This window comes from Vidua chalybeata, chromosome 22, assembly GCF_026979565.1.
Source record: "Vidua chalybeata isolate OUT-0048 chromosome 22, bVidCha1 merged haplotype, whole genome shotgun sequence".
In the NCBI taxonomy this organism is placed as follows: Eukaryota; Metazoa; Chordata; class Aves; order Passeriformes; family Viduidae; genus Vidua; species Vidua chalybeata.
This window is the reverse complement of record NC_071551.1, coordinates 2,288,336-2,316,218: the sequence shown is the minus strand read 5'-3', so window position 1 is coordinate 2,316,218 and position 27,883 is coordinate 2,288,336. Positions and strand designations below refer to the sequence as shown.

At 47.6% G+C, this 27,883-nt stretch overlaps 1 protein-coding gene across 3 annotated transcripts in view; it reads left to right on the top strand.

Moving 5' to 3' along the window:
• EIF4G3 (eukaryotic translation initiation factor 4 gamma 3) overlaps positions 1–27,883 on the top strand; it is a 144,574-nt gene that overhangs the window by 89,247 nt on the left and 27,444 nt on the right. For all 3 annotated transcript variants that reach the window (XM_053962892.1, XM_053962895.1, XM_053962894.1), the window contains 8 exons: positions 430–552; positions 5,006–5,114; positions 10,314–11,171; positions 17,927–18,015; positions 19,616–19,868; positions 22,197–22,354; positions 23,449–23,574; positions 24,640–24,750. In XM_053962892.1, coding sequence (XP_053818867.1) covers positions 430–552; positions 5,006–5,114; positions 10,314–11,171; positions 17,927–18,015; positions 19,616–19,868; positions 22,197–22,354; positions 23,449–23,574; positions 24,640–24,750 — 1,827 coding nt within the window. The remainder of the gene's footprint in view (positions 1–429; positions 553–5,005; positions 5,115–10,313; positions 11,172–17,926; positions 18,016–19,615; positions 19,869–22,196; positions 22,355–23,448; positions 23,575–24,639; positions 24,751–27,883) is intronic.

The window sequence follows — 27,883 nt, the reverse complement described above, 5'->3', positions numbered from 1 at the left end:
GGGAGTTTTCTGTCAGGGTAAAAGACAGCCTTTTCTCCATTCTTGCCCTTTCCACTACTGGGCAAGCTTAGCTTGTACCTAAACTGTCTCCCACATTTTCTCAGTTGCAGGAAACTCACGTTCCAGCAGCAAAGCCTGTATTTTGAATTGCAGGGTGCACATATTTAGACTGAACTGGTGTGGTTGATTATTCAATTAGGTTTTGATTAAATTAGGTGCTGATGAAAGGATGACATGCCATGCATTCCAAGCCATGGAAACAAGCCACATCCCAGTGTTGCTGCTGAGCACCAGCTCATCCCAGAGCATCTCCTGCTGGGTGTGGTGGGAGCTTGTGCTGCCCACGCTGCTCTCCACCTGGACAGCAGCAACAGGAGCACTTGTGGGAATTATTCCTTTGTTGTTATTGCAGTTCTTTCAATCCTGTAGATCCGAATCCGGGATCCAAACCAGGGAGGCAAAGACATAACAGAAGAAATCATGTCTGGAGGGGGCAGCAGGAACCCCACCCCCCCCATCGTCAGACCCACCTCCACCCCGACTCCACCTCAGGTAAGGAAGGGCTGCATTCCTCCCCTGTGACCTTTGCCTTGCTGTGCCTCTCCCTCACGCCTCCAACCACACCTCTGACCATCTCACAGACCTGGATGCTCCTAAATTATCAATATTCTTCAGCAGTGATGTTTTCCCAAGTTTGATCATTCTTAGCAGTCCATGGCTTGTCGATGTGGAGTCCCAGTGCTGCTGTACTTTCCCCTCCCTGGTTTTCCATCAGCAGTAGATTTTCAGAGCTTTTCAGTGTTAAAGGAGGAGCCAAAATATCTGGGGGAAAGGAGGTGTCTCTGTTAAGTCTTGTGCACCTGAAGAAAGTCCATGTCACACAGGTGATTGATTACAGACCTTCAGTTGCATCACTGTTCTTTCTGCCTTTGTGCAGCTGTTTTAGAGTCACCAGAAGATCTGGAGCTCAGGAATTTTCTCACAGAACTGAAATAAGTTTATCACACATTTGGTCTCTGGGTGTTCAAACTTAACAATGCATTTTGCTGGTAAGAGAAAAATTATAAATATTCCAGATAATTTTCTGTAGCTCTTAAATCCCTTCTTGTCATACACCTTTGAGTCTGACCCCTTTAAGTCCCTGGTTAGAGGTCAGGAAGGTTCTCCAGCTCATGGCTGGGCTGTAGAGCAGAGCTGGTGCTGGGATGTGATTTCTTCTTCTTCCACCTTCTCTGCTTGAAGTCACAAGCTTTTGGCAGCTTTTAAGGTGAAACAGCTTTTCCTGAGCTCAAACCTTCCTTTCCTCTTCGTGTGGGAGTAGATTTTCTGCTGAAAGTCGTGTGCTGAGGCAGGAGCACAGCCCTGTCTGGGAGCACTGCTTGTGCTGGAGTGGGAGCTCGGGATTCCAGGGAGATGTAACTGGGATCATTGAGGTGAAGTGAGAGCCTGGCCTGGAGATCTCTCCCTGGGAGCAGCAGGGTTTCAGCTTTCAGCCATTCCCAACTGAGTCCAATCCTTGTGTCTTCTGAAGGCACCACCTTTTGCTTTGTCTCCTCTGTCCCCATCCAGGACAAGCAGCAGCAAGGCACCAGGTAAACTTCTTTCCATTAGAAAAGACAGTAGAGATGCCAAACATGAGAATCTTGGTGAGATCATCTCCCCATTTCTTCTTGCTACCCGACCTTCCTCGAGGAAGTGGGAAGAGTTGGAACCAGCCAGGATTTTCTGTGGTATTCCTGCACAGTGCAGTGAATCCAGGCACTTACCTGCTCATTCTTGCATTCTGAAATCTATTTTAAGGCACTACAATTAAGTCAAACAGAAGGAAATAAATGTGTTTCAAGAGGAGGTTACTAGGCCTGAATTCTGATCAGCTGTAATTTATATGCAGAGCACAGCAGTGATGTCCAATCATCTCCTCCAAGGTATGCAAATATTCCATTGTTTAATATCCAGCCTTCCTTTTGATTAGGTGCTTAGAACCACTTTTGGTAATCACAGAAGAGCTCTGAAATTGGGCTCACCAGAATAAGTTCATTAGTGTAACATAACTGAAAATTTAAGCCCACTTAAGCCAGGAAATTCAACATTATTGTCCCAACAGCTTCTCTAAATCAAGTCTTCAGAGCACGTTTAATATCTTGGGTGAAATTAAATAGTGCCTTAATAACTGTGCTCAGGAATTGCAGTAGTGGGGGTGGTAGTGTTTTGAACAGGCTCGAGTCAGTAAATTTTCAATATCCAGCCATAACTTTTGAGATGCTCCTGACTTGGGGCAGCTCCTGGGACAGTGCAGGGAGAGCAGAGCTGCTCCTGTTTGTTGCAGCCCCCTGGACCAAACCCTGCTCACCAGGGTGCTCAGGCAGATTTCACTGCTTGAGCACTCAAAATGTGAGTGTGCAGTCTCAGGGCTTGACAAGGCAGCATGAAAGTGACTCCCAGTCCAATGAGATTTTTAGAATTATAGCAAATTCTAATAAAACATCTTTCTCTGAATCGGCTATCTCATTATTTAAATGGTACAAACACAGAGGAAGAAACATCCTCAGGAAGTGCTGGAGACCACTCCCTGTCCCAAATTCTGCATTTGAAAAAGAAACCCCTTTATAATAATAATAGTTTCCAAATTTTCTTTTTTTCTTTAGATTTGAATTACTCTATTAACAGACTCAAATAAACCAAAACTTAGTTAATGCAAGCCAATGCACCCTCTTTTCTCAGTAGATTAAGTGCTGAACATCAAAAAATTGTTGGAATTGTGCTTAACATCAAAAAGTTACTGGAATTGTGCAGAAGATGAGCATTGCTGCCAAGATGAGCTGCGTGCTTTGAGCCATTCCTGTACCTTTTACTCAGCAGTGCTGACCAAAAAGTGCTTTAGGTGGAGTTTCCCAGTGCCTCTGCAGTGTATTTTAATTGCTTTTAAGCAAGTAAAGTGCTTTAAAGTCCCTGCAAGAGAAGCTGGAGGTACGTGGAGATATGATTTATCCATTTCTAGCCAGGCACTATTTTCACTGATTTTTGCTGGGAAGAGAAAGAAAACCCGGGGCCAGAATCTGATTATGGTATTGCCTCAGCATTGGCTTCCACAGAAGATCACTTTTTAAAGAGTGAATGCTCTTATTTTCCTGGCCAAACTCTTCCAAGTCTCAGTGAGTTTGTCAGAGTTGTGTTTGCTCAGTGTCCAGGCCGTGGTGGGGTGGAATAACCCAGAGCAACCCTTGGAGCATCATAAATCAGGGGAGCAATTTTCAGTGGGATTTTTTTCCTAAAAACTCTCTAAATGCTCTATTTTGCAGCTGTAAGGCTCAGTGCATAAGGACCATTTATTCATTTGCAATATCATTCCCACAAAATAAATGTTTTCTACATTTCTTAAGGAAATACATTTCCTGACCCAAGAAGTTTCTGGACTCAGGTTTCTTCTTCACTGCTCTGCTTAGGTTCCTGTGGTTCTTATCACAGTTTTCTTTCTCCACACTGATTTCATCCATAAATTTTCTTCTAAAAGGAAAATCCTGATCACTGAGGGTGAGGGGAAAATGTTCTTGAAACCTGCTCATTTGTAAAGCTGGGTTTTGTTTGGCTGGAGGCTGGGCTACAGTTATTCATCCATTCTCCAATTTGTCAGGCTCATTCCTGAAAGAGAAGCAATCACAAATAAAACTTCAACCCTTCACCCCCAATTAAATCTTCATTCTTACTTTTCCAGATGTGCTTTTTCCTGGTCTTCCAGAAATGGTGAAAAATAGTGTCTTGGAGATAATTCCCTCTTTATCCTGCACTATTCAGATGCAACAGGCAAAAAGCTGGAGATGGGAGGAAAAAACAGAGTCCCAGGATGAGAAGCAGGTTGCCAGAGCATTTCATTTTAGAGGGAAATAAGTTTTGCATAGATTTCTGAGAGCCTGTCTGCAGTCAGGAGTGATTAAAAAGTCCTTTTCCCATAGATGTTCAGAGAAGTTCATGGATGTGGAACTGGGTGAGAGCAGACACCTGCAGGGAGCTGCCTGGCTTTCCACTTGGGGTTAGGAAATTAAAATTTAGCCCCATTTTCTTCTGTGCCTGGCCAGTGTGTATTCAAGGGGATTTTGTGACCAGCTGCCTTGGCCTGTCTGTGTTCACCCCAGCAAGTCTCACCTTTGAGTCTGGGGCACTAACTTGGTCTTCCTTAAATTCTGAGACTAAATACTAAAGGATTTTATCAAACTTCCTTGAGCACAAGTGTGTGTTTGGTGGGAGATCATTGAAATACGTGTTTCTGCCACAGGCTGGGGCTCCTTCAGTCTTCCTTCAGTCTTTGCAGGCCTTTTTGTTTTGTTCTTCCATACAGACAATCTCAGTCCATGTTCTTTGGGAATCTGCTCCTCCTGCTCTCCCTCAGATTGCTGCCCAGCTGCTTTTATTCTCCTCTTGCCCTGCAGGTCCCATCCCCCAGGCGGGCTGGGGGATGTTTTTCATCCAGGCACTCCCAGTCTGGGATGATTTCCTCCTGGGATAAGGAGTGATGTGTGTGCAGATACATCTGTCCACCATTCATCCCGTCCTGCACACATCAGCTGGTGAGAAGTACACAGAAGAGTAAATCAATAGATCTAAATCTCTAAGGGGGTTGAAATAATGGATCAGTAGAGAAAGGAGTCAAATCCCAAAGGTGAACTGAAGTCACAGAGGGATCCAGGAGCCTTGGAGTGTGTCCTGCAGGGAGGAGCTCCTGGGAGAGGTGCTGGGAGAGCAAAGCACATTGATAATGGTGCTGTGCTGTCCCTTCCTTGCTGCTCTTAACAGGGAGCATCCCTTTCCCCTTTTCTTGCTGCCTTTCCCTCCCTTTCCCATGAACTTTTTGGATTTATCCAATTGACCTGTGTATCTTTTCTCTTTATTTTTTCTCTTTGTTCTCCCCACCTTTGTTTTCTCCTCTCTGTCCCACCCTGTGTCATCTCACCCATGCCTTTGCTGCCTGTTTTTATGTCCCCAGGCTCACCCTGTTGTCCCTCCCCCCCAGCAGGTGCCCAGCCAGGTCCCCGAGCCCGTTCCCACGGCGTTGGGAGCCGTGGAGAGCTCCCACCCCTCTGGCAGCGCCCCCGGCACCGCGGCCCCCGCCTCCAAACAAGGTCGGTTCATGGAGATTTCCTCCCTCATTATTTTGAATCATTTATTTTTTCCCCTCCTTTCTTGTTTTAGTTGGAATATTTTTGGCAGTGAGACCAGCAGGCAGCAGAAATAGGAGGGGAGGAACTTCTCTTCCTCCAGTGGAACATTTTAAGTGTGTTGCTAAGGCAATTAATTGGAAATTGCTAATGTGGAACTGGTTAAAAATAATTGTCCTCAGTCTTCTGTGTCCTAAACGTTGTTTCAGAGCACACAGAAGGAAGAAACTCCTCTCACCCAAGTGCCATCCTCCAGAACCCAGCGTGTTGTCAGGGAAACGCTTTAGCCAGAGAGGCTCTGGATCATTTGGATAATTAGCCACAGCAGTGGCATGGATCCAGAGGATCATATGGCTTCCCCAGAGCTGCTTGTGTGTCCAGTCCTGTAGGAATGGGCAACATTAACTAGGAAAAATCCCATTAGTGTGCCAAGTGTCTCATAAAGCCCATAGCAGATTTTGCTGACTTTGGTAAAAATGGCACAGATGGAAAGAGTTTCTTAAAATTCCATTTCCTTGGACAGTGCTCTCAGGCACAGGATGGGATCCTTGGGGTCCCTGCACAGGGCCAGGAGTTGGACTCGATGATCCTGATTGCTCCCTGCCAGCTCAGGATATTCCATAATGTACATTGGAATGGAGATTTTTAAAACTGTTCAGGGACTTGTCCCAGGAGGCGACAGAGCAGGCCCAGGCTGTTCCCACACTGGAGTTGGCAGCCATTGGAAGCTGCAGTTGCTGATGTGTGGCAGCAGGATGGGTGCTGGGGTACAGAGCTGACACCACCATCTGCTTCCCAGTTTCACCCATGGCATCACAGCCTCCGGGCTCTGCCTGGAGCAGCACGTGCAGGGACGTCATGGGCTGCTGGGATTTTTATTTCAGAGTATCCAGAGTCACAGAATCACCAAAGTCAGAAAAACCCTCCCAGATCTTCAAGTCCAACCCAGCACTACTATGTTCAGTACAAACCATGTCCCCAGGTGTGTCACATCCATACATTTTTTTTTTAACACTTTCAGGGACAGTGACTCCACTGCTGCCCAGGTCAGTGCCCGGTGACCCTTTCCATGAAGGAATTTTCCCAAAATCCAACCTGAACCACCCCTTGCACAACCTGAGGCTGTTTCCTCTTGTCCTGTTGTGTATTCCCTGGAGAGGTTTGCTAGAGATAAAACAAGCCCCAGAGGAGCACAGCCCTAGAAAAGGGGACAAACCAACATCTCTGGTGCTGCAGATGCCCTGGATCCCAGCACAGTCACTGCTGGGAAGCCAAGGACGGTGTCCCTGGGGTTGCTCTTACAGCCACAGCATGGACATCAGGGTCTCCCTCTTCCAGTGCTGTGCCTCTAAACTGCTGCAGTGTCTAGGAATTGTTTGTGAAATGTTGAAAAAGGACCTTTGGGGGCTGGTCTGGTCCCCTCTCACACTTAAAGGCGGGCTGTGGCTCTGTGTAGATGTTGGTGCAAACCTTCGATGTCCTCAGTGTCACCTGAACAAGGCATGGGTGGGTCTGACGTCCTTTGGCTCTGCTGTGGCTGTGCTGCCTGAGCTCCCCTGGCTGTTTGGTGCTGCCCAGCTCTGGCACAGCTGCTCATCCCTGTCTCTATCCCCTCTGCCAACATCCACTAGTCCCTCTTGCTGCCAGCGACATCCTTGGGACAGAGCTGGGGCTGAGCTGTAAAACCGTGAAATCACAGATCATCTCCAGCCAGAAGGGACCTGTAAGGATCACCAAGTCCAACCCCCTGCTCCTCACAGGACCACCTACCACTAAATCATATGACCAGGAGCTCCTTGAACTCTGAGCTCTGAAAATCCAGCACTTTCCATCACAGTATTTCATCTTTGTGTATGAAAATGTGGATTTCCAGGACAAACAGGTCCTATCCCTCTTCTCTCTCTCTTTAACTTAATCCCTTTGTAGGCAACTGTGAGTAAACTGGAAGTGTGTTTGCTTAGTTACACAGCTCTGACAGTGCTGGTTTAAACATAAAGCAGGGCTTGACTGGGGTTTAACACTGATGAGCTTTCCTGTGTTTATCTCTGTTCCATCCCAGAAAGAGTCAAACATTTGTTCCAGTCCAAAAATTGCTAAAGAGCACATTTATGTAAGCACTGCAGGGAAAGCCCTGGAATAGCACCCAGCCGTGGCTGGGGGGCAGAGCAGTGTAGGGGTTGGTGTCAGTAATTAACAGACCCTGTTAATTATATTTAAACTGAACTAATGACTTTTGGGGGGCACGTCTGTTCAGAAATACATGCCAAGGTGTCAACATGATTTTTCACTCCGATGTTGGGGGATTTTTGCTTCCAAAACAAGAGTAGTGACAGGTGGGGCTGCATGGCTGAAGTGCTCATTCAAACCAGTGTTGTTGTTTCTCCAAAGTCCCCTCTGCCCTGTCCATCCTGTGGATCAGCTCTCCCTGTGCCCTTCCTCTCCTGTGCCCGTTGGCAGCTGCTGAAGTTTGGAATCAGGCTTTCATTGTGATTCTGTCACACCCAGTGCTGCTTGTGCAGCTGCTTCTAACAGTGAGCAGCATCTGGCCAGTGCACTGGGCTTGGCTCAGGCTCGGCTCGGGGTCGGGGTCGGAGCCGTGTGCTCTGCCAGCACACCAAGATCTGCAGTCCCTGTTGGCTTGGTCTGGAAGTCATTCCTGAGGCTGGATTTGGGATTGCATTATTTATATCTGTGGCTGGTTTTTTTTGTAAAGACAAGCCTTTGGCATTTTGTAGAAATCCAGAATGGTTTGGGTTGGAGGGACCTTAGAGCTCCTTCCATTCTGACCCCACTGCCATGGCAGGGACACCTTCCAGTGGACCAGGTATAGGAATTGCTACTATAATACCTTGAAGAATCACATTCTTTAGGTGCAAATTATGGTTCCTGGAGATGTCCCTGATGTGTCCATGCCAGCCAGGCTGACAGAGGGGAAGATTCTGCTGGAGAATCCAGGTCAAGCCAGTGGCTGAACCTGTGGAGCCTGGCTGCAGGCCAGGCTGGTGCAGGAGGTGCAATGGGATAGAACTGCATGGAATCAGAGCTGCCCACATTTTTTCCGCTTGCAGAGGTTAAGGGGGATGTTTGGAGTAGTATTATCCTCTTTTTAAACCTCTTTCCAAATCTTGCAATGTATCAGACATGTAGAATGTACAACATGGTTTGTGTTAATAATGTCAGACCCTGGAGTTTGGAAAGCTCCAAAGCCTCTCTGCTGACACTGAATCAGTCCTGGTGCCACCTTGTGAATGTTTGCATCAGGACAAAAGATGGAAAAATGGCAGCGAGCCCAGCAGTAATTGTCAGATAAACACCACAGAGCAGGAACACATTCCTGTATCCAGTAAACTCTTCCTCATCCATTGTCCTGGCCAGTCTGTGCCACTGGGACCACCCAGCAGCCCAACAAGGGCTCTTCGTGAAGCAGGCAGTGGGGTCTGTCCCACTGGGTATGTGAAAGAATCTTTAAGGAATAATTTTGCAAAAATTGTATTTATTGGGAAATTAAAAAAAAGAAATCTTTTGATATTTCCCCTGGAGCAGCCAGCGCTTCCTGTAAATACTTTCTAAATATAACATGAGGAATGATCTCAGCGTATTTAGGAAGAGGGATTTGATCCAGTTGGGATGAATTGCGTTGATTTTTGTTTTCCCTCCCCAACTGTGAGTTGTTCACGTGACTCTCTGTAACAGTTGGCAAGGATGAGTCCTCCTCTGCCAGCACTTGGAGATTTGTTCTCTGGGATAGGGGTTCAAGTTCAGATTTGCTTCTCATTAGCCAAATCTGCTTCTCATTCTCTGAAATCCCTCCTCAAATAACTTTTCTCTGGGATTTTGCACACATAACCTGTATCCATGACGAGAACATTGACCAGACAAGGTGTGGTTTGAAGGAAGGGAGTTAAACCTCTGGTTTCAAATGCAGCTGTGGATTTGTGCTGGTTTTATCTCTCAGAATTATTTTCTTAACACTTCAAATGCATTTGGTTGGGTTTTTTTTTTTTTTTTTTTTGAGCATTCTCCTTTGACTCAGGGAGAGAATATCCAGGCAGTTGTTTATAGCGAGCTGCAAATGTCAGGAATGCTCCAGGAGTTCCTGCAAAGGATGTTCCAGAAATCAGAGGTGACGTGTTTTCTTTCTCCAAACCACTTCCCGCATCCTTTTTCTTCCACTGAGCCTCCAGAATCAAAATCAGCTGTTGGGATACTCTTTCCCATCTCTTTCCTCACTTGTCATCCTCCTCCAAAGCCATGTCCCTGGGTGCCTCATTACGTTGATAAGCTACTGCTTGGCCATGGGCCTCTGTAATGCTGCTGGGGCTGCTGACAGCTGCCAGCAGAGCTCACTTTTGCTCCAGCTGTTCCTAAAGGTGGGATTTGATGCTCCAGGCAGTTTCAAATGGGTTCTCCTTCAAAAACCCTTTGGTTCTCCTTCAGCCCTTTCCCTTCAGCTGAGCTGTTGAATAAGTCCCAAATGGAAATCCAGCAGAGCCAAACCTGTTCAGTTCTACCTGAATTTTGATGATTTGCAGTTGGTTGTGGCCTTTGACTTCTAATCTGAAGAACAGGTTTCTGCCTCTGGCTTTTCTAGAATTATTTTTGCTGGTGTAACGTTGTCATGAAGGAGTCCAGTGTTCCTGCAAGATCCTGAACGATAATGGCTCATACTTTTGTAGCAAAGAAGTGGGAAGCAGAGAGCTGCAGCAGAGCTTTGGGAGCTGTGTGATGGTCATGGCAGGGACAGGATCACCAGGTCTGTTGCTAATCATGGGAAAAGTGCAGGGACTTCTTTCTGCACAAGATTTTGGGCGTTGCGTTGATGCATTTCCTCCAAACACCCAATCTAAATCTCTCCTCTTTCAGTTTAACCCATTCCCCGTTGTCCTGCAAGTTTTTGTCATTGTAAAAAGTTGCCCTCCTTGCTTTATAAGCCTCCTTGCTTTAGGCACTGGAAGGCTGCAATGAGTCTGTCCAGATCACCTCATCTCAGGATGGCAGAGGTTGTATATTCAAATTTGGATTCCCAGTGAGGTGCAGGAGCCTCTGGTGTCTTCCCCAGAGCTCCTTGGCAGAATGCAGGAATGGGAACCAAGGGAGCCAAGGCACCGGGCAGGAACATGGAGTTGCCTTGCTGTTGTTAATGGGTTTTTTCTCCTTTCTCAGAAGAGAAGCCAAAACCAGATCCAGTATTAAAACCACCTTCTCCAGTCCTCAGACCAGAACCTGCTGGGGAGAAGAAAGATCAAGCTGGGCAGACGACCGAGGCCCCCACCTCAGTGGAAACCTCAGCAGAACTTCCTCGTGCTCCGTCGCCAGCCCCAGCCGCTCCAGTCGCCGCTGTCCCCGCGGCCACCGCTGCTGTCACCGTGTCCAGCAAAGCCGCGCCCGTGGCTGACCCGGAGGACAAATGTGAACTGGCCTTCCCCAGAGAGGAGGCGATGCCTACCCCCAGTGCCACAGCCTGCCCGGAGCCAGCGGCCCCTCCTCCTGCGGAAGAGCCCGGTGCCGAGGCGTGCACAGAGCCCAGCAGTGCAGTAGCATCCCCCGGTGACGCCTCGGTGGCGGTGCCGGCCGGGCCCGCTGTCACCAGCGACACGAGCAGCGCCGGGGCCGCGGGGGCCGAGCCCGGGGCAGAGGCGGCCCAGGCAGAAGCTGCAGCGTTGACTGTGGAGGTGGAGCCCACCGAGGCCCCCCCAGCGGAGGTGGAGAGCGCTCCATCACCTCCCAGTGCTCCTCTCGCTGCTGCCTCTCCTCCTCCCACCCCGCCGCCCACCCCGCCGCCCCCGTCCCCTCCGCTCCCCGTCGCTGCTGTCACCACTACAACTCCTTCCCCACCTCCTCTCCCGTCTCCGAGTGCCCTCCCTGTTGTCCAGGGAGATTTAGAAGGAGAGGAGAGCACAAGAACTACTCTTAGTGAAGAGGTAAAAGATACTGAAAAGAAGGAAGAGACAGAAGCAGATGGGCAGCTGGATGAGAGCCGGGAGGCTCTGACTGTGAACTCAAGCAAGAGTCCTGTCCCAGGTAAGAGTTGGGCTCTGTGAGTTCATGTTGTGAACTGCAGGATGAAGGAAAGGGGCTTTTTCTTCTTCCAATAGGTTTCTGTTTCTGTTCTATCATCCAATAGATATTTCTGTTTCTATCTGCAAAAGAAAAAGCCTGGTGGGGCTGCATGGCTGCTGTGATTGTGAAATGCTGATCTTCGTTGGCAGGGATAGAAATCCCTCCAGGTTGTTCATAGTTGGTCACTGACTGGCACGTGTGTCCCAGGCTGGGGTGGGCTCCTACTTTCATGGCAGCACAGGGCTGGTGGAGGGGGAGTGCAGAGCACACTGCTCTTCGTGGAATCCCAGCATGGTTTGGATTGGAGGGACCTTAAATCCCATCCAGTGCCACCCTCTGCCATGGGCAGGGACACCTTTCACTGTCCCAGGGTGCTCCAAGCCCCAGTGTATCCCCAACCTGGCCTTGGACACTTCCAGGGACAGGACAGCTTCTCTTCCCTCCAAGGTGAGCAATCGGTCCAAGGGCCTGTGGCTCTGGGTTTGGGACCCTGAAGCTCTTGGGACGAAGCCCCTGAGCCAGCAATTTCTGGAACTGCTGGAGTTGGGCCTTTTCCAGCTGAAAAAATGTGTCACAGTGGTCCCAGATGTGGGAAAATGAAATGGACCATTCACACTCACCCAAACAACTGACAACCAGTGTCACACCAGGGACATCCACCAGTGTCACACCAGTGTCACGCCAGGATCACACACCTCTACCTGCCCAGCCTTCATTAGTGATGCTTCTGCTTTTCATTTGCAAAAGTCACATGTAAGCAAAATGTACAATTTACAATTTTTAAATTAAATTCTGCAGTTCACATTTAAAATTCACTAAAATTGCAATCTCTGCAACCACCTTTTAAAATCCAGCCTGTTTCTCCAAGTGTTGTTGCCTGCCTTTGGTTTCAGCCCTGCCACATCACTGGTTTGGCACTGTGGCTTTAACACTCTGTGTTTCCTGTGGAAAATGGCTTTTTTTGCAGAACTTCCTGGAGATCAAATTGTGGAAAAGAAGTTAAATGATCAATTCCTTGTATTTGCTGCTGGAGGGGTGTAATGGGGGCTGTTCTTCACACCCAGCAGTGTTAAAGCATTTCATGTGTCACATTTTCTACATCCTGTTCTGCAGTTATTTCAATTCCTTGGAACATGGTGAAGCTTGGACAAAGAGGACAAACAGTCTGTTGTGATTTGGATCATGTTGGTTTTATTTTTTTAAAGTAACATTTCATTTAGGGGTTCTTTTAGGTTTTTTTTTCTTTGATAGATGGGGAATGGGCTCAGAAATCTCAGGCTCTGCTCTTAAATGCCCTGAAAGGCTGAGATTGGCCCTGTTCCATGTTTGTGTGATGCTCAATATGCTGATTTTAAAATCCAGTATCTATAGATGAGAAGATCCCTTTACTACACCAACCATGAGGATTTTTTCCTGTTAATCTTCTTCTATTTTTATTTCACTTGGGTCATTTCACTGCTGTAGCACTTGTTGTTCTTTCAATCCAAGCTACTTCATAATCCAAATTAATTTCCTTAAAAAGGAGAGAAGAAATGTGACTCTGTAAATAAGGTTTTGCACAGGCAGGTTCCAGCTTGCAGTGTTATTGCTGGCTCTGTAATGGCCTGTAGTTTAAATTAAAAAAAAATTAACTTACAGTGTTTGGGCTTTTAATTATGCAGAAGATTAATTTTAATGCTGTAATGTCATTATGCTCCAGAGCACACATTAGCTAAGCCATTGGCTTTGGCAACACGGAAACAAGGAGTTCTCAAGTCATGTAAAAGATGACTTGAAACTCAGATTTCTATTAAAAGCTCAGGGCTTCAAAGAAAGCACAAAGCTCTCCAAGTGGTTCTTCGTGCTCTACCCTTGTTTTAATGATCCCAAACTATTGCATTTCTCTGCCAACCTTCTTTTCAGCAATAATTTTCCAGTTCTTTCTTGTTTCTTGAAGAGAGGAAGACAGATTGAAATAACATCATCTGAGGCTGCCTGCTAATTCAGGAACAAGGAACATATACATTGTCTGCCATATACATTGGAAAATCCAGATGCTGACCCTCAGGAGCAAGGAGAAAGGGTTATATTGTTGTGTTTTTCTTGGACTAAAGGCTGAGAGATTTTTTTTTTTTTTTTTTTTTTGATGTCTGGAGTTAGGATTAAACCTGGGATAAGGGAAACTTCTCAAGCACGTGCTGGTAGCTGTGAGCTCTGTGACTTTGAGCAATATTTCTTTGGGGTTTTCAGCAGAATGGTGTTTTTATTACAGAGCAGCTTGGCCACAAATCGTGCTCCTGCTTTCCCTTTAAAGGGAGCCGAGCTGGGCTGGCTGGGACAGTGCTGGACCTCTCAGGATAATCTCATTCCTGCAGCAGCTCCTCCTGACTTTCATAGCTATGACCTGGCCTGCCTGATTTTGGGAATGAGACCTTCATCCCCTCCTCCCTGGGCTGCTGGGGCAGCACTGCTGAGGCTCCCAGGTGGATCCCATATTTTGCACTGGAGGTGGCAGCTTTTTGGGGATGAACAAAGGGATTTGCCTGTTCCTGCAGAGTTTTGCAGGACACACCTTCTGTCCAACAGTCAGGAAAACCAGACTTGGATTTTTGCTCTGTCAAGCTCTGTGGCGAGAAAGAAAATACATTCAGACCCTTAAACATCTTTATGCTGCAGCAGTTCTTTTTTTACAGCTCAACAAAAGAACTTTGTCAGTGTTTGCAGGGAGGGGCCGAAGCTGAGTTAATCCTATGGGGATCCAGGGGAACCTCCAGTCGTCCTTTTCCACTGGCATTAGGTCTCTACCAGGTTTCCAAGGTCAAGGAATTCTGCTGGAGGACCCTTGTTGTATTTTACACTGAATTCTACCTGCTCTGAACACCCTCACAGTGAAGTCAGCAGCTTTGGTGGTTCAGTCTCTGTGTCTCTGAGTGACTGGATCATCATTCCCTGCTCATCAGCATCACTGCTTGTGCATCCTGGTGAAATGGGGAAGATGTGGTGGGTTTCAGAGCACTAAAGCACTGAGCAGTGCAGGCTGTTGTACCCAGGGGTGGTTTCTTGCTGCTGACCATGTTCCTGGTCTGAACATCCAAAGGGGACACATTCCCCCGTTCTCAGGGCACAGGTTGTGTTCCTGCCTCCTCAGGAATTTTTGCCTGAAGTTTTTAGGACAGGCAGAGCTGTTATCTGCAAGGGGCAAGAGCACATGCTTTTTACAGTAATTAATTCCTACTCATCTGCTCTACAAGGAGAAAAATAGTTTATCAAGAGAGGACCTGGGCGCTCCAGTCCACAATAAAAACATCACCCTGGCTAAAGGTCATCAGCGACTGTTGCTTTTTATTAAATTTTGGGATTTCTGTAACTACACTGAGAGACCAGCACTTTCCAGGCAGCAAAACAGGAAAAGTGTTGTTGGTGGAGTGGAATTTCTGCAGAAGGAGCTGCCAGAGACCTGAGGCCTTTGATGTCACCATTCTATCATGGCTATTAAAAGAAGCAAAGAGGAAAACAAGAGACTGATGTGTGTCACAGACAGAACTCCTTGGGACACAGGAAACTGAAAGAACTTAATACACATGGAATTCAAAGGGCTGTTTCTTGCAGAGCTCGTTTATGAGACATATTTCTGTATTAAGTAGCCCAGCTGTGGCAAGTCCTGGAGTTTCTGAGCTGAGGAGGTTGTAACAAGCAACTTGGCCTGTAATTGGAAATACCTTGGAGACATTTCTCCAGCACCAAAACCTGGAGAGGCAGAAACATAAATCAGGTGTCACCTTTTTCTTGATTTGCTGCCATGACCACTGGAATATATTTTCTTTTCCATGAGCTGGAAGGCAATGGTGAATCTTTGCTTTGGTCTTTCATGGCATGTTGGATAATAAAATAAAAATGCAAGAGCTGGTATTAATTTAGGCTTCACAGTTGGCACCACATCAGAGAGGAGAGGCCTCGTGTCCCGCTGGACGGGCCGTGAGCTCGCGGGTGGGTAAATCCTGTGGGAAGATGTTCCACTGGGAACGTGACACAGCTGGAGAAAGGGATGAGGGAGTGTTGGGCCTGCTGAGCAGATCCCTGCAGGGGTGGGATTAGCACTGGGAGTGGTGTCCGGGGTAGTCTGGAATTGTTTGTTCCTCTTTCCAGTCCTAAAGTAAATCTGTGTTGTCCCTCCTGTTATCTCCCTTGGCTCTGGAAGCTGTGATAAGAGCTCAGAGTGTTGGTTGGGTTTCTGGTGTCCCTTCTCCAAAGGAATGAAATGAGCTGAAAGCAAGGTCTGGACGTGTGAATAGTGGCAAAAATGAATCTGCATTTGGGCAGGACTTACACTATTGGAGAGGACATGAAATTGCTCAACTTGGGGACAATGGAAAATGGAAAAGAAGACCAGAAGTGTCTGGAGTTGTCCCTTTCCAAGAGCCAGACTGGACACATTACTTTGTATTTCCCTACAGCCTCACAGATGAAACTCCATTTTCAGATGAATAACGCTATTGTCCTGTTGGATTTGGGGTTTGGGAAGGTTGGTACCCAAACTCACATCTGTGCAAATTCTCCTTTGAGCTCCTGCAGCAGAAATGTGAACTTGACAGGAAAAAAAGAAATCTGGTATCTGCTATTTTAAGAGCAGGGAAGATTGAGCAATGTCTCCAGAGATCTCTGGAGATCCACCCCAGGCAGCTCCACAACACGGCTGGGGGTTGGAACCCCCAGGCTGATGGAAGTTGTGGGATTTAAGGCAAGACTCATTCGGGAGGCTTGGCAGGATTGCAGCCTCTACAGAGCTTACTTTTGCCAAAAAAAGGTGGAAAAAAAGTATACTTGAGCAGCAGTAATGTTCACATCCTGACAGCTGAGGAAGGAAACACCCCAGACCTTTGCCAGCCCCAAATCCATGACCCCTGAGTTTATTTCTGTGCAGTTAAAATGAAATGTTATTTTACGCCGTAGATGGTTTCCATGGTTTGAGTTTGAGGGCAGTGAAATTCTGTCTGATTAAAAACTTTGGGATTGATCAATTAAATTACTTGGCTGTGGCAAAATTGAGGTTGTTGCTTTGCAGGCCTAATCCATTCTTGGAGAAACCCCTGGAAGTGCAAGTGACATCATCAAACAAGACTGAAAGCAGCCCTTTGAAAAGGGCTCAGTTTTCACTGAGTTTTTAGCAGATTTTGTGATGGAGGGAACTGGGGAAGCCTGTCTTAGATCTGTGTTTTGCTGAATTCCAAAAAATTACCATGTGCATGGACAATAATCATCCCCAGCCCTGGTTTTTCCCCCGAACTCTGGGAATAACTGGGCTATTCCTGCCAAGGGAGCTGCCAGGAGCAGCAGTAAAGGCTGAAACCAGCTGGGGGAGACAAAGCTGTGTTGCAGTCTGGGCCTGCTTGGCCCTTCCTCGCCCCTCCTTTGAGCCCCAGAAAATTTGGGATTTGTGCTGGGGCTCTGCCCTGCCCTTAAAGCCTCTCTCCATAGGGAAGGGCAATGGGTGGGATGGGGTGGATCTGGAGCTTGGGAGATCTGGGTGACTTTTCCAGCCATTGGTTCTGTGAACAAGGAGATGATGTTTGAATATTTAAATAAGACTTTCCTTTTCTTATTGGAGTGTTCAGCCTCAAGGTAAAAGTCTTCCATCAGCACCGGTAGCTCCTCTTGCTCTTTGGGCTGGGGCCTGGATGTGGTGATTCCCACGGGAATCTGCAGAGTGTCTGCAGGTCCATGGTCACCCTCCAAACAGAGAAACACTCTGGAGAAGCCACGGAAGCTCGTATGTACTCTTTAGGGCAGTGGGAATGCAGCAAATCCCATTTGCTCCATGCCCTTAGGAACAGAGTTGGTTGTTACTAACTCTTCTTATTTATCCGTAGTAAAGAACCTTTCAAAATTCTATTTTATTGTGATAAAAGAAGTGCACACTGGGTTTTTCTACAGCGTCTGCTGGAAACCAAAGGCCAGAGCTGGAAATCTGTTTGCAGTAATCTTCAGTCACAAAATCAATCCCATTTACACTCTGTTGACTGAGCATGTGTGCCTGGGATCTGAATTTAAGCTGGGAGCATTTGCCACAAATTAGGAGCAGATTGGATTAATGGGTTTGTCTCCTCTTAATATATTGTGTGGTTTCTTCTACTCTTTAGGGGGAAAACACGATTGGAGTAAATCAGTGCTGATCTTGGGAATACTCTGTGGTGTTTCCTTTGACTCAGTTGGCCAGGGAGATCATTAATGCTGGAGTTATGAACCTGCTTTTAAATTGAAATATAAATCCAACTCAGAGCAGTACTGCAGGATTGAAGGAGTTTTCCTTTTGGATGAGATACTGGAAATTTGGGCTTGCTTATGGTTAATATTATAACAATGATAATTCTTGAGAAAAATATGTTGAGAATAACTTTCTCTCCCAGCCAGCACCTGGTCCTTCCAAAAACTTGACTTCCTAAAGGTTTTTTCCCTGCATGATCCTTGTGCTCTTGGCAGTGACCTCCTTGCTACCCCAAGTGCCATTTGGAGCTTGACTGAGCAACTTGTAAAACAATTCCTGTGTTTTCATGTCATTCCAATGATTGTTATTGCTGCATTGAAAGCCAAAGTGGTTGAATCAAGCTGAATCCTCCACAAGGCTGAACTGCTTCGTTGTCCTGTGCCTCAGACCAGCCCCTGAGAGGGAAGCTCATCAGCCACGGCCCCATCAGCTCCGTGTCATTCAGGGTTGTAACAGATGCACATTTACATTGCAGCCCAAACCGCTGTAACTGCACCAAAGACCTGGAAGAAACCAAAAGACCGGACCCAAGCCACTGAGGAGGTGACAGAGGCAGAAACAGAGGTGAGAGGGAACCAAAGTCCTGCTTTACCCAAATTTAAAGATGGTGTTCCTGTCTTGAAATTGTACTTTAGAGACGTTGCTTCCTCATTGTCTCACAGGGCAGTTTTGGGGAGGAACTCTGCTGTTCCTCAACATCCTTTAGATAACAGGTGTCAGTCTGCTCCCTTTTAAAGCTCTTCAGTTTTCTTTGGGTTTGCCTAATGTAATGACTAATACAGTCATAGAATCACAGACTGGTTTGGGTTGGAGGGGCTCTTAAAGACTCATCTCATCTCATCTCATCTCATCTCATCTCATCTCATCTCATCTCATCTCATCTCATCTCATTCCAACCCCTGCCACGGCAGGGAACACCTTCCACTAGAAGATTCCACTAAACTTCCACCAGCCTCCCAGCACTGAGGAACCCCTTTCAGTGAAGGGAGAGGGAAAAGTGGGTTTGGATCCCTCAGCACTGCCCCATTTTGGTCCTAGGCCACCATCCTGACATTTGGCAGGTTATTTTGCACAGGGATATCATGGCCAAGGATAGTTTTCCTGATGACCAACCAATGGAGAAGCCGACAAAGGAAAATGCTGAAGTTTTCAGGCAAAACCACCTCAAGAGTGATTAGATGAGTAAAGAAAACCTCCCTCACTGCTGTTCTGGTGGGGATATTGCAGCAGGGGGCTGTGCTTAATATCCTGGGTCAGTATGGGGTTAGAATCAATCAGAAAGGGAGCAAGAGAGTAAAAATGTAGAGGTTCAGACTGCCCAGTGTGTGGATAAAAGCTGAGCTTGGCCAGATGTGGTGCAGAGCGGAGAGCAAAGGGGCTGCACCAGGAGGTTCATTCTCCCCTGGAGGAGTCGTGTCTCCCGCACCACCCAGCAGTTCCACTGAGGAATTCTTCAGAGAATTCCCCTGAAAAATCTGAAAGAAGGATGTGGTGCCATCAAGTAGGGAGGCAAAGGATCAGGAGCCTCCTCCGGAGCATCCTCAGTGAAGTTATTCCTTTGTTCAGGAATAACAAGGAAGAGGGGCTGGGATTTCTCGCGGGAGAAGCGCGTTCCGACGCCTCCTCGTCTGAATGCACAATCAGGCTGTGTCCTTGGAGAGCTCTAAAATTAACAGCCAGGGATACTATTAATGCTTTTTCCTGAAACTGAGATGCTGGAATCGTGGCTGGATCTCACACTGCCTTCCTTAGTGGCATCTGTTCCAGTTGGCAGCAGGCATTTAAAGGAAGAATTCCCCAAAATAAGCACCACGTGCCTTTTACCATCCCTTTATCATGGATGGTAGGAGAAAAGTAAAGCAGAGTTGTGTTTCCAGGCTGGGATTGCTCATGGCTTAACAGTTCCCTCCATCCAATCCTGTGGGGATTTCATGGGCAATGCTGAGTCTTTCCAGTTGCACCCTTAATTATCAGTGGGTTATCCATGGGAATGAGCTGATAAATCACCCAGTGGCTCAGTGTGGTGTTCCACATCCCTGTGTAAGATGCATTTGTATTCCTGCTGCTCCCAAAAATGCCATGTGAATCCATGAAGAGCCATTTCACGTGCACTGAGTTTGTCAGGGTGTTTCTAACAAAACCTCTGCTTCTGTTCGTGCTCCAGCCGAAGGAGGAGGAGGAGGAACCTTCAGGGGACAAAGTACTTGAATCCGACCAGGAGAAAATGAGCCATGGGCTTCAACCAGAGAGGGAACCCGCAGAGCTCAAGGCAGTGAAAGCCGTGGAGGAGAACGGGGAGCAGGAGGCAGAGCCGGTGCGAAACGGCGCCGAGAGCGTCTCGGAGGGCGAGGGCACCGACGCCACCTCCGGCTGCACGGAGAGCCCCGGAGAGGGGCCCGTGTACCAGTACAAACCAGGTAGGTCCTGCTCCATCTGCTTCTCTGCCTCCCTCCTGTAAGGGCTGCAGACACCCCAAGTGCCATCCCTACGGGTGTTCCCACTGGGGCTGGAAGGGGATTTAGATCTGCCGAGATCTGCAACCCAGCAGGCCCCGAGAGATCTTCCACAGGGACCAAAGGGAAAAATGGTTTTTGTCTTGCTGGTCGTGGTCAAGAGAAGAGAAAATCCCTAACTTCTTGAAATTTTTGTGCATTTGGATGCTGGCTACAGCACAGTGGAAATGAGAGTTGATTCCTGTGTGATCCACAGCTGGAAACCATCCAAGAAATTCCACATAAACCAATATTCTTCTGAAATAAGAGGTGGTTAAATAAGCGATGAAAGTGTTCATTGGGTCCTAAATACAAATATGTGTGTTCATAAAGATTTAATTTCCTGGCTAAACAGTTGCATGGATGTTTGGATTTCTAGAAAAGTAAGGAAAAGAAACAGTTCGTGGTTTTCAATCCAGGCACTGCCCAGCTCAGCCCCATTGATTAGGGTATCGGATATCTATGGAGTGTTTTTGTTATTTATCAAGACAAAACCTTTTTATTATTTATGAAGATTTTGTAATTTATAGACCTGAACCTCAGTTAATCCACCTCATTTGGAGAGAACTTGAGACCAACTTCTCAGTTGCTCCCAATTTTTAAGCAATTTCTTACTCAAATGCAACTCCCTCCACATAAAGTAGACATTTTTTAAGAGCCCAGAAATTAAAGAGTATAATGATAGTAAGGAAGGAGAACCTGGTGGGCAAGGAGTACCACCGTTAAGGGACTCCACTGCAGTGGTTATTTGTGCACCTCTTTGTTCTGTCAAAGACTCAATTGCTTTGGTTTTATTAATTCAGCACAATCATATTGTGAGGGGAAAACACAGAGGCCTCTTGATAGCTCATCACACTCAGGGTACCTGAGCAGTTCACTAGCCAAGCACTTCCTGAAGTTAATCCATAATTCATCAGCTGATGCAGTCAGAACAATCCCAGTTGTGTCCAGATGTCCTTTCACTCAGCTGGAAGGGTTGGATGGATCCCTGGGAAAGCAACATACATCAGACTTGTGCAACAGTCCTCAGTTTTGGCTCTGCTCTTCTGAGAAAGGGGAATTTCTGCCTCTGAAGGAACTGTGTGTTTGATCCCTGTCTCTCCCTGCATTGGGGATCCTTCTTGTAACGCTGCCCAGCTGCTCTTCACATTAAAACAGCTCATTGAGAGCTTTCCAGGAGAAGGAAACTACACATAAACTGCTTCTTGTTGTGTTGGAGCTTTTCCATGGTAAATGACAGGTACAGTGAGTAGGCCAGGAATTCCAGCCAGGATCCAGCCAAACCATTTCTGCACCCCTGTATCCTGATGCTCTGTAGAAATAAAACTACATAAAGAGCTAAAGTTTGCAATCACTTCTGTGTATTTTCATTCCCAGTTATTAAAACCCATCGTTGGAGTAAGTCCCTGCTCGTGACCTCTGCAGGGGTGCAGATGGTGAAATCCCAGAGATCTAAAGTGGGGGGTCAGGGAGTGAAATAAAGGAATAATAAATACCTGAAGGGCTGATGAATGCTGAGTAATGCAGTCTGGCATGAGTGAGATCCAAAGGCAGCATCTCATACAGATGTTTTCCTTCAGATAAAACATGTTTTCTTCCCTAATTTCAAACAAACTGTGGCCAGTGCCGAAAATCCTATCTCCAGGCCACCAGAGCCTGACTTCCCCTGTGCTAAAGTGGCTGTATGTTTATGCTTTGATTTGCACCAGGCAGAGTCCTCCACACCCAAAAAGCCCCACGTAAAATAGATGGAAAGTTGTAATTTCCAGATCATGGCCTGTGGTTGTGGCTTCTCTTGTTTCTGCTTGTTATCTCCAGCCTGGGTTGTTCACAGTTCCACGGTTTCACATTTTCAGAGGGTGTTTTTGTTCCATGCTCTCCTCTCCTTGACTTTATGTTTATGGCTTCCTTTTACACCAGACAAATCCTTTTAACTTCCTTATTTTCACACAGAAACAGGGAATTGTCTCCATTCTGCCATATCCCATAGGAGAGCAGAAGTCAAAGTTAGATACATGGGTTAGAACTGGAATTAGTGACCAGATCCAGGTGTGGTTGGACTTGGCCCCTGTTGTTCATGTCCTTTTAATGTTACATGTGTTGCCCTTCTCTCTCCCTTCATAATGAAAATCAAATTAAATTGAAATGTCCCAGGCTGGTGCAGCAGCCTCATCCTTTTGGATTTACCAGAACCACATCTGGGTGAGCAGGGGGTTGGTTTCGTGTGACTCTCAGGGACTTCTCTCCCTATAGAGCAGTGGAAGCCCCTGGACCCGGAGGGGAAGAAGCAATACGACCGGGAATTCCTGCTGGATATCCAGTTCATGCCTGCCTGTATCCAGAAGCCCGAGGGGCTGCCTCCCATCAGCGACGTGGTGCTCGACAAGGTGAGAGGAGAGCCCATAAAACAGGTATGTGCAGGGTTTTGATATAAATAAAGATCCATAGTGCCTCATTCCTGAACCATTTCCATGCCAGGTTTTAGTGGGAAGTGGGAATAGCTGGTCTCATCACAAAATTCTACAAATAGAGGTGTTGGTGCCTGATGAATGTGCACAGATGATTAAAAACTGAAGCGTTTTTGATAGTCTTTATCTAGATTAAGTTATACCAGGATGTTATTAAAATTTAAAATTACCCAGCCATGAAGAGCTGAGGATCCAAGCAAGGCTAGATGGAAAGGCAGTGGCTTCTATTAGATCAATTAATTGATCTATTAGATCAATTAAAAAGCAGAGAGAAGCTTTTGGGCAAACTGTTTCTTGATCTGAAGCAGGTTCTTTGCTATTTATAAGCTGATCTAATAAAAGATCCTAAAGAACTCCATTTTCGGGCAGTTTTGGGATTTCTCTCCAGCCTCATCTCAGAGCTGATTGTCTCTGCTGGAGGTCTGGGCTTAGTGAAACACTTGGGATTTCTGAGTGCTGACACCAAGGCCTTGTTCTGCTCTCACTGAGAGCTGGAGAGTTTCTTGGCTTTGATGGAACCACGACAGCCTCACTCTTGAGACTCAGGGACTTGGGTGATCCTTGCGTGCAGAAACATTTCCACTCCGAGTTTCATACCCAGGCAAATTGTAAAACGCAGCTTTATTGCCAAAATTATTTCATCTACCTTCTATTTTCCCATGATTGTTTCTCACTGCTCTGTGTTTGAGCTTCCTGGGCTCAGTTGCCCATCTCTCATGTTGGCACAAAAGCCATTGCTTTGAGGGAAGGTGGCAGTTTCATGCTCCTGAACCAAGACAGAGCTGTGTTACTATGATTTTATCCTCCATAACCCTTGAAATGTTTCTGAGCTCCACCTGTTTCCTCAATAGTCTCCTGAAGATGTATTTTAAATTAAATGCTTATTTTTAGCATAAGTGTGGATGCCTAAAACTTGAGTAATTTGTTAAAAGCTTTAATTTGTCTGTTAAATATGACTGTCCTGGTTTAGCAGATGCTGTCTGTAGATTGTGTGACCTCTGAGCAGCCCCTGTTTGTGTGCTCTGCTCACGGCACAGGTCAACCAGCCCAAATTGCCGCTGAGGACTCTGGACCCCCGGATCCTGCCACGAGGCCCCGACTTCACACCAGCCTTCGCTGATTTTGGGAGGCAAGCCCCCGGGGGAAGAAACGTGTCTGGAAGTGTGAGTTTACCCCAACTTGCTCATTTAAAGACTGGCCTTAACACTGATGAAGTCCCTCCTCAGGCTTTTGGGCCTCTTCCAATGCGCCGGTTGTTCTGGTTTTGTCAGGATGAATGCAGGGGTGATGTTTGCTTGACTGACAAAATGTAGGAGAATTGGAAATGGTTGTGGATGTTTGTCACAGGTAGCTGTTGTTTGGGAAGGGTTTGTCTCCTTCCTGTTTCCCTGTGTGAGAGGTGGAAGCGTTTCCACACCAGGACCCGGCAGTCGTGTGTGCGGTCGCGCGTTCGTCGTACAACAAACCCGGTGTCAGTGCGTCAGCCTGGGGGCTGTGCTGCAAAACACACCCACAGAGCAAAGAGATTTTACTAACAAGCAAAATACAGCCAGCACCTGTGTGTTCCTGCTTTCTCTGTGCTTCCACATGTTGCTTTGGTCACTTCATTCCTTGTTTTCCCACCTTTACTGCTGCTTTTCTTTCATTTTCCCTTCTTCTCCCTGTGTCTGGCTTTGCCCACACTCTGAAATCCCTCTGTGAGTTCTTCACTCCTGCCCTGCTGTGTCTTTTCCTGGGGCACAGGTGCCCCCAGCACATGCTACCCCGTCAGTGCCACTGGAGGAGGACATCATTAGGGGCAGTCACTGATTTTCAGCTATTGAGCTGCTTCTGCTGTGTCCATCTGGATGTGTCTAATGACACAGCCATCGTGGAGCTTTCAAATCCGCTGGTTCCAGAAGAGTTCCCTGAATCACCCCAACTTCCAAGTGTGCAGCTTTCCAGGAGTCAAACCCAGCGATTTTGGGTCAATGTAATATTTTTGGTTTGGGAGCAGCCTCGTGGCCGGTGCCTCAGTTCCGGGCCGCACGCCTGTGTCTTGGAGTTGCTTTGGTGCCACAGTTTCTCTTGGAGCACCACCTGGTCCACAGAACCTCGTGAGGTCGCCAGCGCTTCCCGCGTTGGGGCCGTGACGGCTGTGCTGCAGCGCCTCCTCTCCTGTCAGTGCTGAGTGTCCCGAGCCCTGCGGTGCCCGGGTAACGCGGCTGTCGCTCTTTGTCTCTCCACAGACCTGCAAAGTGCAAAGCACCCCTGGATTGCCCTCCCTGGCTCGGTGTGGGCCCCCAGCATGCCCTCTCTTGGTCTCGCCTCACCCACCACTGAGGAACCTGCCGATAGGGGTAAGCCAAATCCCCCCCTCTCCCCCCAGACTTTGCACCTTTTTGTAGAGTTGCCTTTTTTCCCCACCACCCGCTGTTGATAAAGAACGACTGGCAGAAAACTTTACAAAAAGGTGCAACCTTGTTTAAAAAAAACCGAAACAAGACTTGCGTTGTACCCCTCTAGGCAGTCTTCAGTGGTGGGTGGGACATCACCAGCTGAGGGCATGCTGGGACGTTGGCCCGAGCGGGATCCGCGAGGGTCTGCACTTTGCAGACCTGTGGAAAGGGGGAGAAAAGGTAAGTCCCACTTACCCCGTTCATTTGGAGCATTCAGCACGTAACATACATCTTACATTTGCGCCTTTGCAGAGCAGAGCCTCTCCTTGCCTTGTTCTGGAGGAGGGCTGGAAGGTGACGTGGTTTAACCAGCCTGTCCTCGACGCCGGCAGTTGTAGGATCAGAGGGTTCTGAGCCCCAGCAATGCCAGACGTTCCCCTCTCGTGACGCATGGCCACCCCTGCGTGTGCGCTGCCTGTCCCCAGCCATCCCACCTCTGCACAGGCCATGCCATGAATCATCAAACCACTGCCTCTTCCTTGCCCCAAATAACGTCGAGCAGCTCAGCGCTAACCGCTTCCGGCACGTTGAGAGTCTTTTGTTTTGCTTCTTTGGCTTTTGTCTTTGTTTCCCTCTTTTTGCTTGAACATGTTTTATGACTGTCTCTGGCACTAACCAAAGTTGCGCCGGATGGCACCGGGGTGGAGTTGCACAGGAGCAGAATGCAGCTGGGAAGGCTCTTTGGTGTAGGCAGGGTTAGGTGAGCGTGGCAGGTGAGGAGATGCAAACTCGGAGATGTGGGGCTGGAGCGGATGGGTCCATCCCTGCACAGGCTGTGTTTGCTTTGTCCTTCCTGAGAGGTGATGGAAACTGAAATCACCTCAGTTCTTGTTCCCAGAAGACACAACCCCTCCCACCATCAAAGCTCAATTTCACTGTCTGCATTCAAAGCCTCTTATAGAGGGAGAAGCACTTCCTTAATTCCTTGTATGGTCTCTAAAGTATTTCCATGACTTGTGGCTTGAGTGGGAGCACCAGGCCAGTCTATGCTGCTGTGAGTCCTTGGCTCCTCTGCAGGAGTCTTGTACCTGTGTCTTCCTTCTTTCCTTCCCCATGTCTTCCTCTGGAAGAGAGGTCATTCAGATTAATGCAGGAACACCTGGTACTTGTTCCATGCTCCAGAACCATTATTATTTACAGGAAGCCAGGCCTGAGCTCAGGCACCTCTTTAACTTGCTGTGTAAATCTGGAGCCAAAAACCCCAGACCCCTAGACTATTTCTCTTAAAAGTTAGATCCATTATTATGTTATTACATCTTCAAAGGATGCTTCTGTTCACTGATTGAAAACCTAATCACACAGTTTGAACTGATTTTATCCACAGATATTAAAAACATACAGTCTCAAAGAAAGTCTTTATTGTGTTGATGCTTGAAAGGTCTGGGCTCAAAGGCAGCTGGATGTGAGGAGGTAACACATCTCAACCTCCATGCATCCCTCAGTTTTCCAAGGAAGTCGCCTCCCTCAGGGGTGGGTGTTTGCTGAAAAGGAACACTTGCATGGACCCGTGCCCGAGGAAGTTCCGTGCCCAAGGAGGTTCCGTGTCCGAGGAAGCGCCGGCCTCTGTGGCTCCGTCCCCGCGCATTACAGCCTGGCGTGTTTGGGAGGTCCTTCAGACCAGAGCTGAGGAGGAGATGGGGTGGCTGCAGGTCACCTCTCCTTGGCTTTGCCCCTCTTCTGGGGGAATGAGCTCAAAGGTTTGGGTTTTCAGGGCACACTCCAGCCTGGCTCTGATTACAGAGCTGTCCATGGGCAGGAGGTGTGTGCTGAGCTCTGGCACGTGTGGCTGTGGCCAGTCACTTTTCTGTGACATCATTGTCTGGTCTTGCAGCTGGAGGGAAGTCTCTTCTCTCCACATTTGCAGCGTGGTCAGAGCCTGGGCTGCAGAACTGTGTAACACCAGAGGTGGTGAAGCCAGGGCTGCTGCCAGGCCTTGCTGAGCCAGACCAGTGTCAGTCAGGGCTCAGGGTGGGAGCAGAGAGGGGACACAGGGAGAGATCAGTGTCTGCTTTCGGAAGGTGCCTGACACAAAAACATCCTGAAGGCTCCCTGTTCCACTGTTGACTCCTCAGGAGTGATCAGCTGGTGCAGTTGCGCTACAAGTGGTTGGACTTGATGATCTTGGAGATCTTTTCCAAGATAAATGATTCTGTGAATTACAGCATTCATGTGGCTTGTGCCCCATGCAGTTTGAATAATCTGCTGGGCTATTTCTGTGCGTGGCAGGGGATGTGAACAGGGGTCTTTGTAAATTGAGGGGAGCCCAGTGACACCCTGCCCCTCTGAGCCCTCTCCCAGGCACCACTGGGCAGAGCAGGTCACAGCATGAGGTCATTGTTTTCTGACAACATCTTCCTCTGTTGCTGTTATCCCAGACAAGAGCCCCAGCACTGCTGGTGATCCTGCTCATTTGCACACATTTACCTTGTCAAAGGCGAGTGGTTCAACTCCCTCCTGCCTTTAAGAGGAATTTTGCCTTTCAGTAACCATAAACCCAGGTTTGTGACTGATGTATGACATAAGAGGCACCAGCCAAGAACCCTTTCCTCCTATTCATTGAAGCTCTTCAAGTAACTGCACTGGCCTTTTTGATGCTCATTCAATCCCTTTGTTGAACAAAGCAGTCTTTGAAATGGCCCATCTTCCATGAGTGGCTGCTGAGCAGATTAATTACTGCTGTGGGAAGTACCAGGTTTGATAATGGAGTTTTGCTGCTTTAATTTGTACCTTGAGGTTGGCTATCTGTGATAAATGAGTTCCGAAATGTGAAAGAGCATGGGTGAAGAGCAACCTCCCATCAGTACCTGGTACCTTTAGTCCTTAATCAGAAGCCCCCAGATGATGAAGAGGAGGTTTGGGGGTGTCTTGTGCCCTACCACTTGTACATCTGGTGAAAAACTCCCCAGCTGTGGCAGGTTTTGTTCCTGTTCAGGAGCATCACATTACACAGGATTGCAGAGGTGCTTAGGCAGTTCCAAAGCACCCTGATTCCCTTTTGTTCTGTGAAACCACCCAGAGTTCGTCCCATATCTGT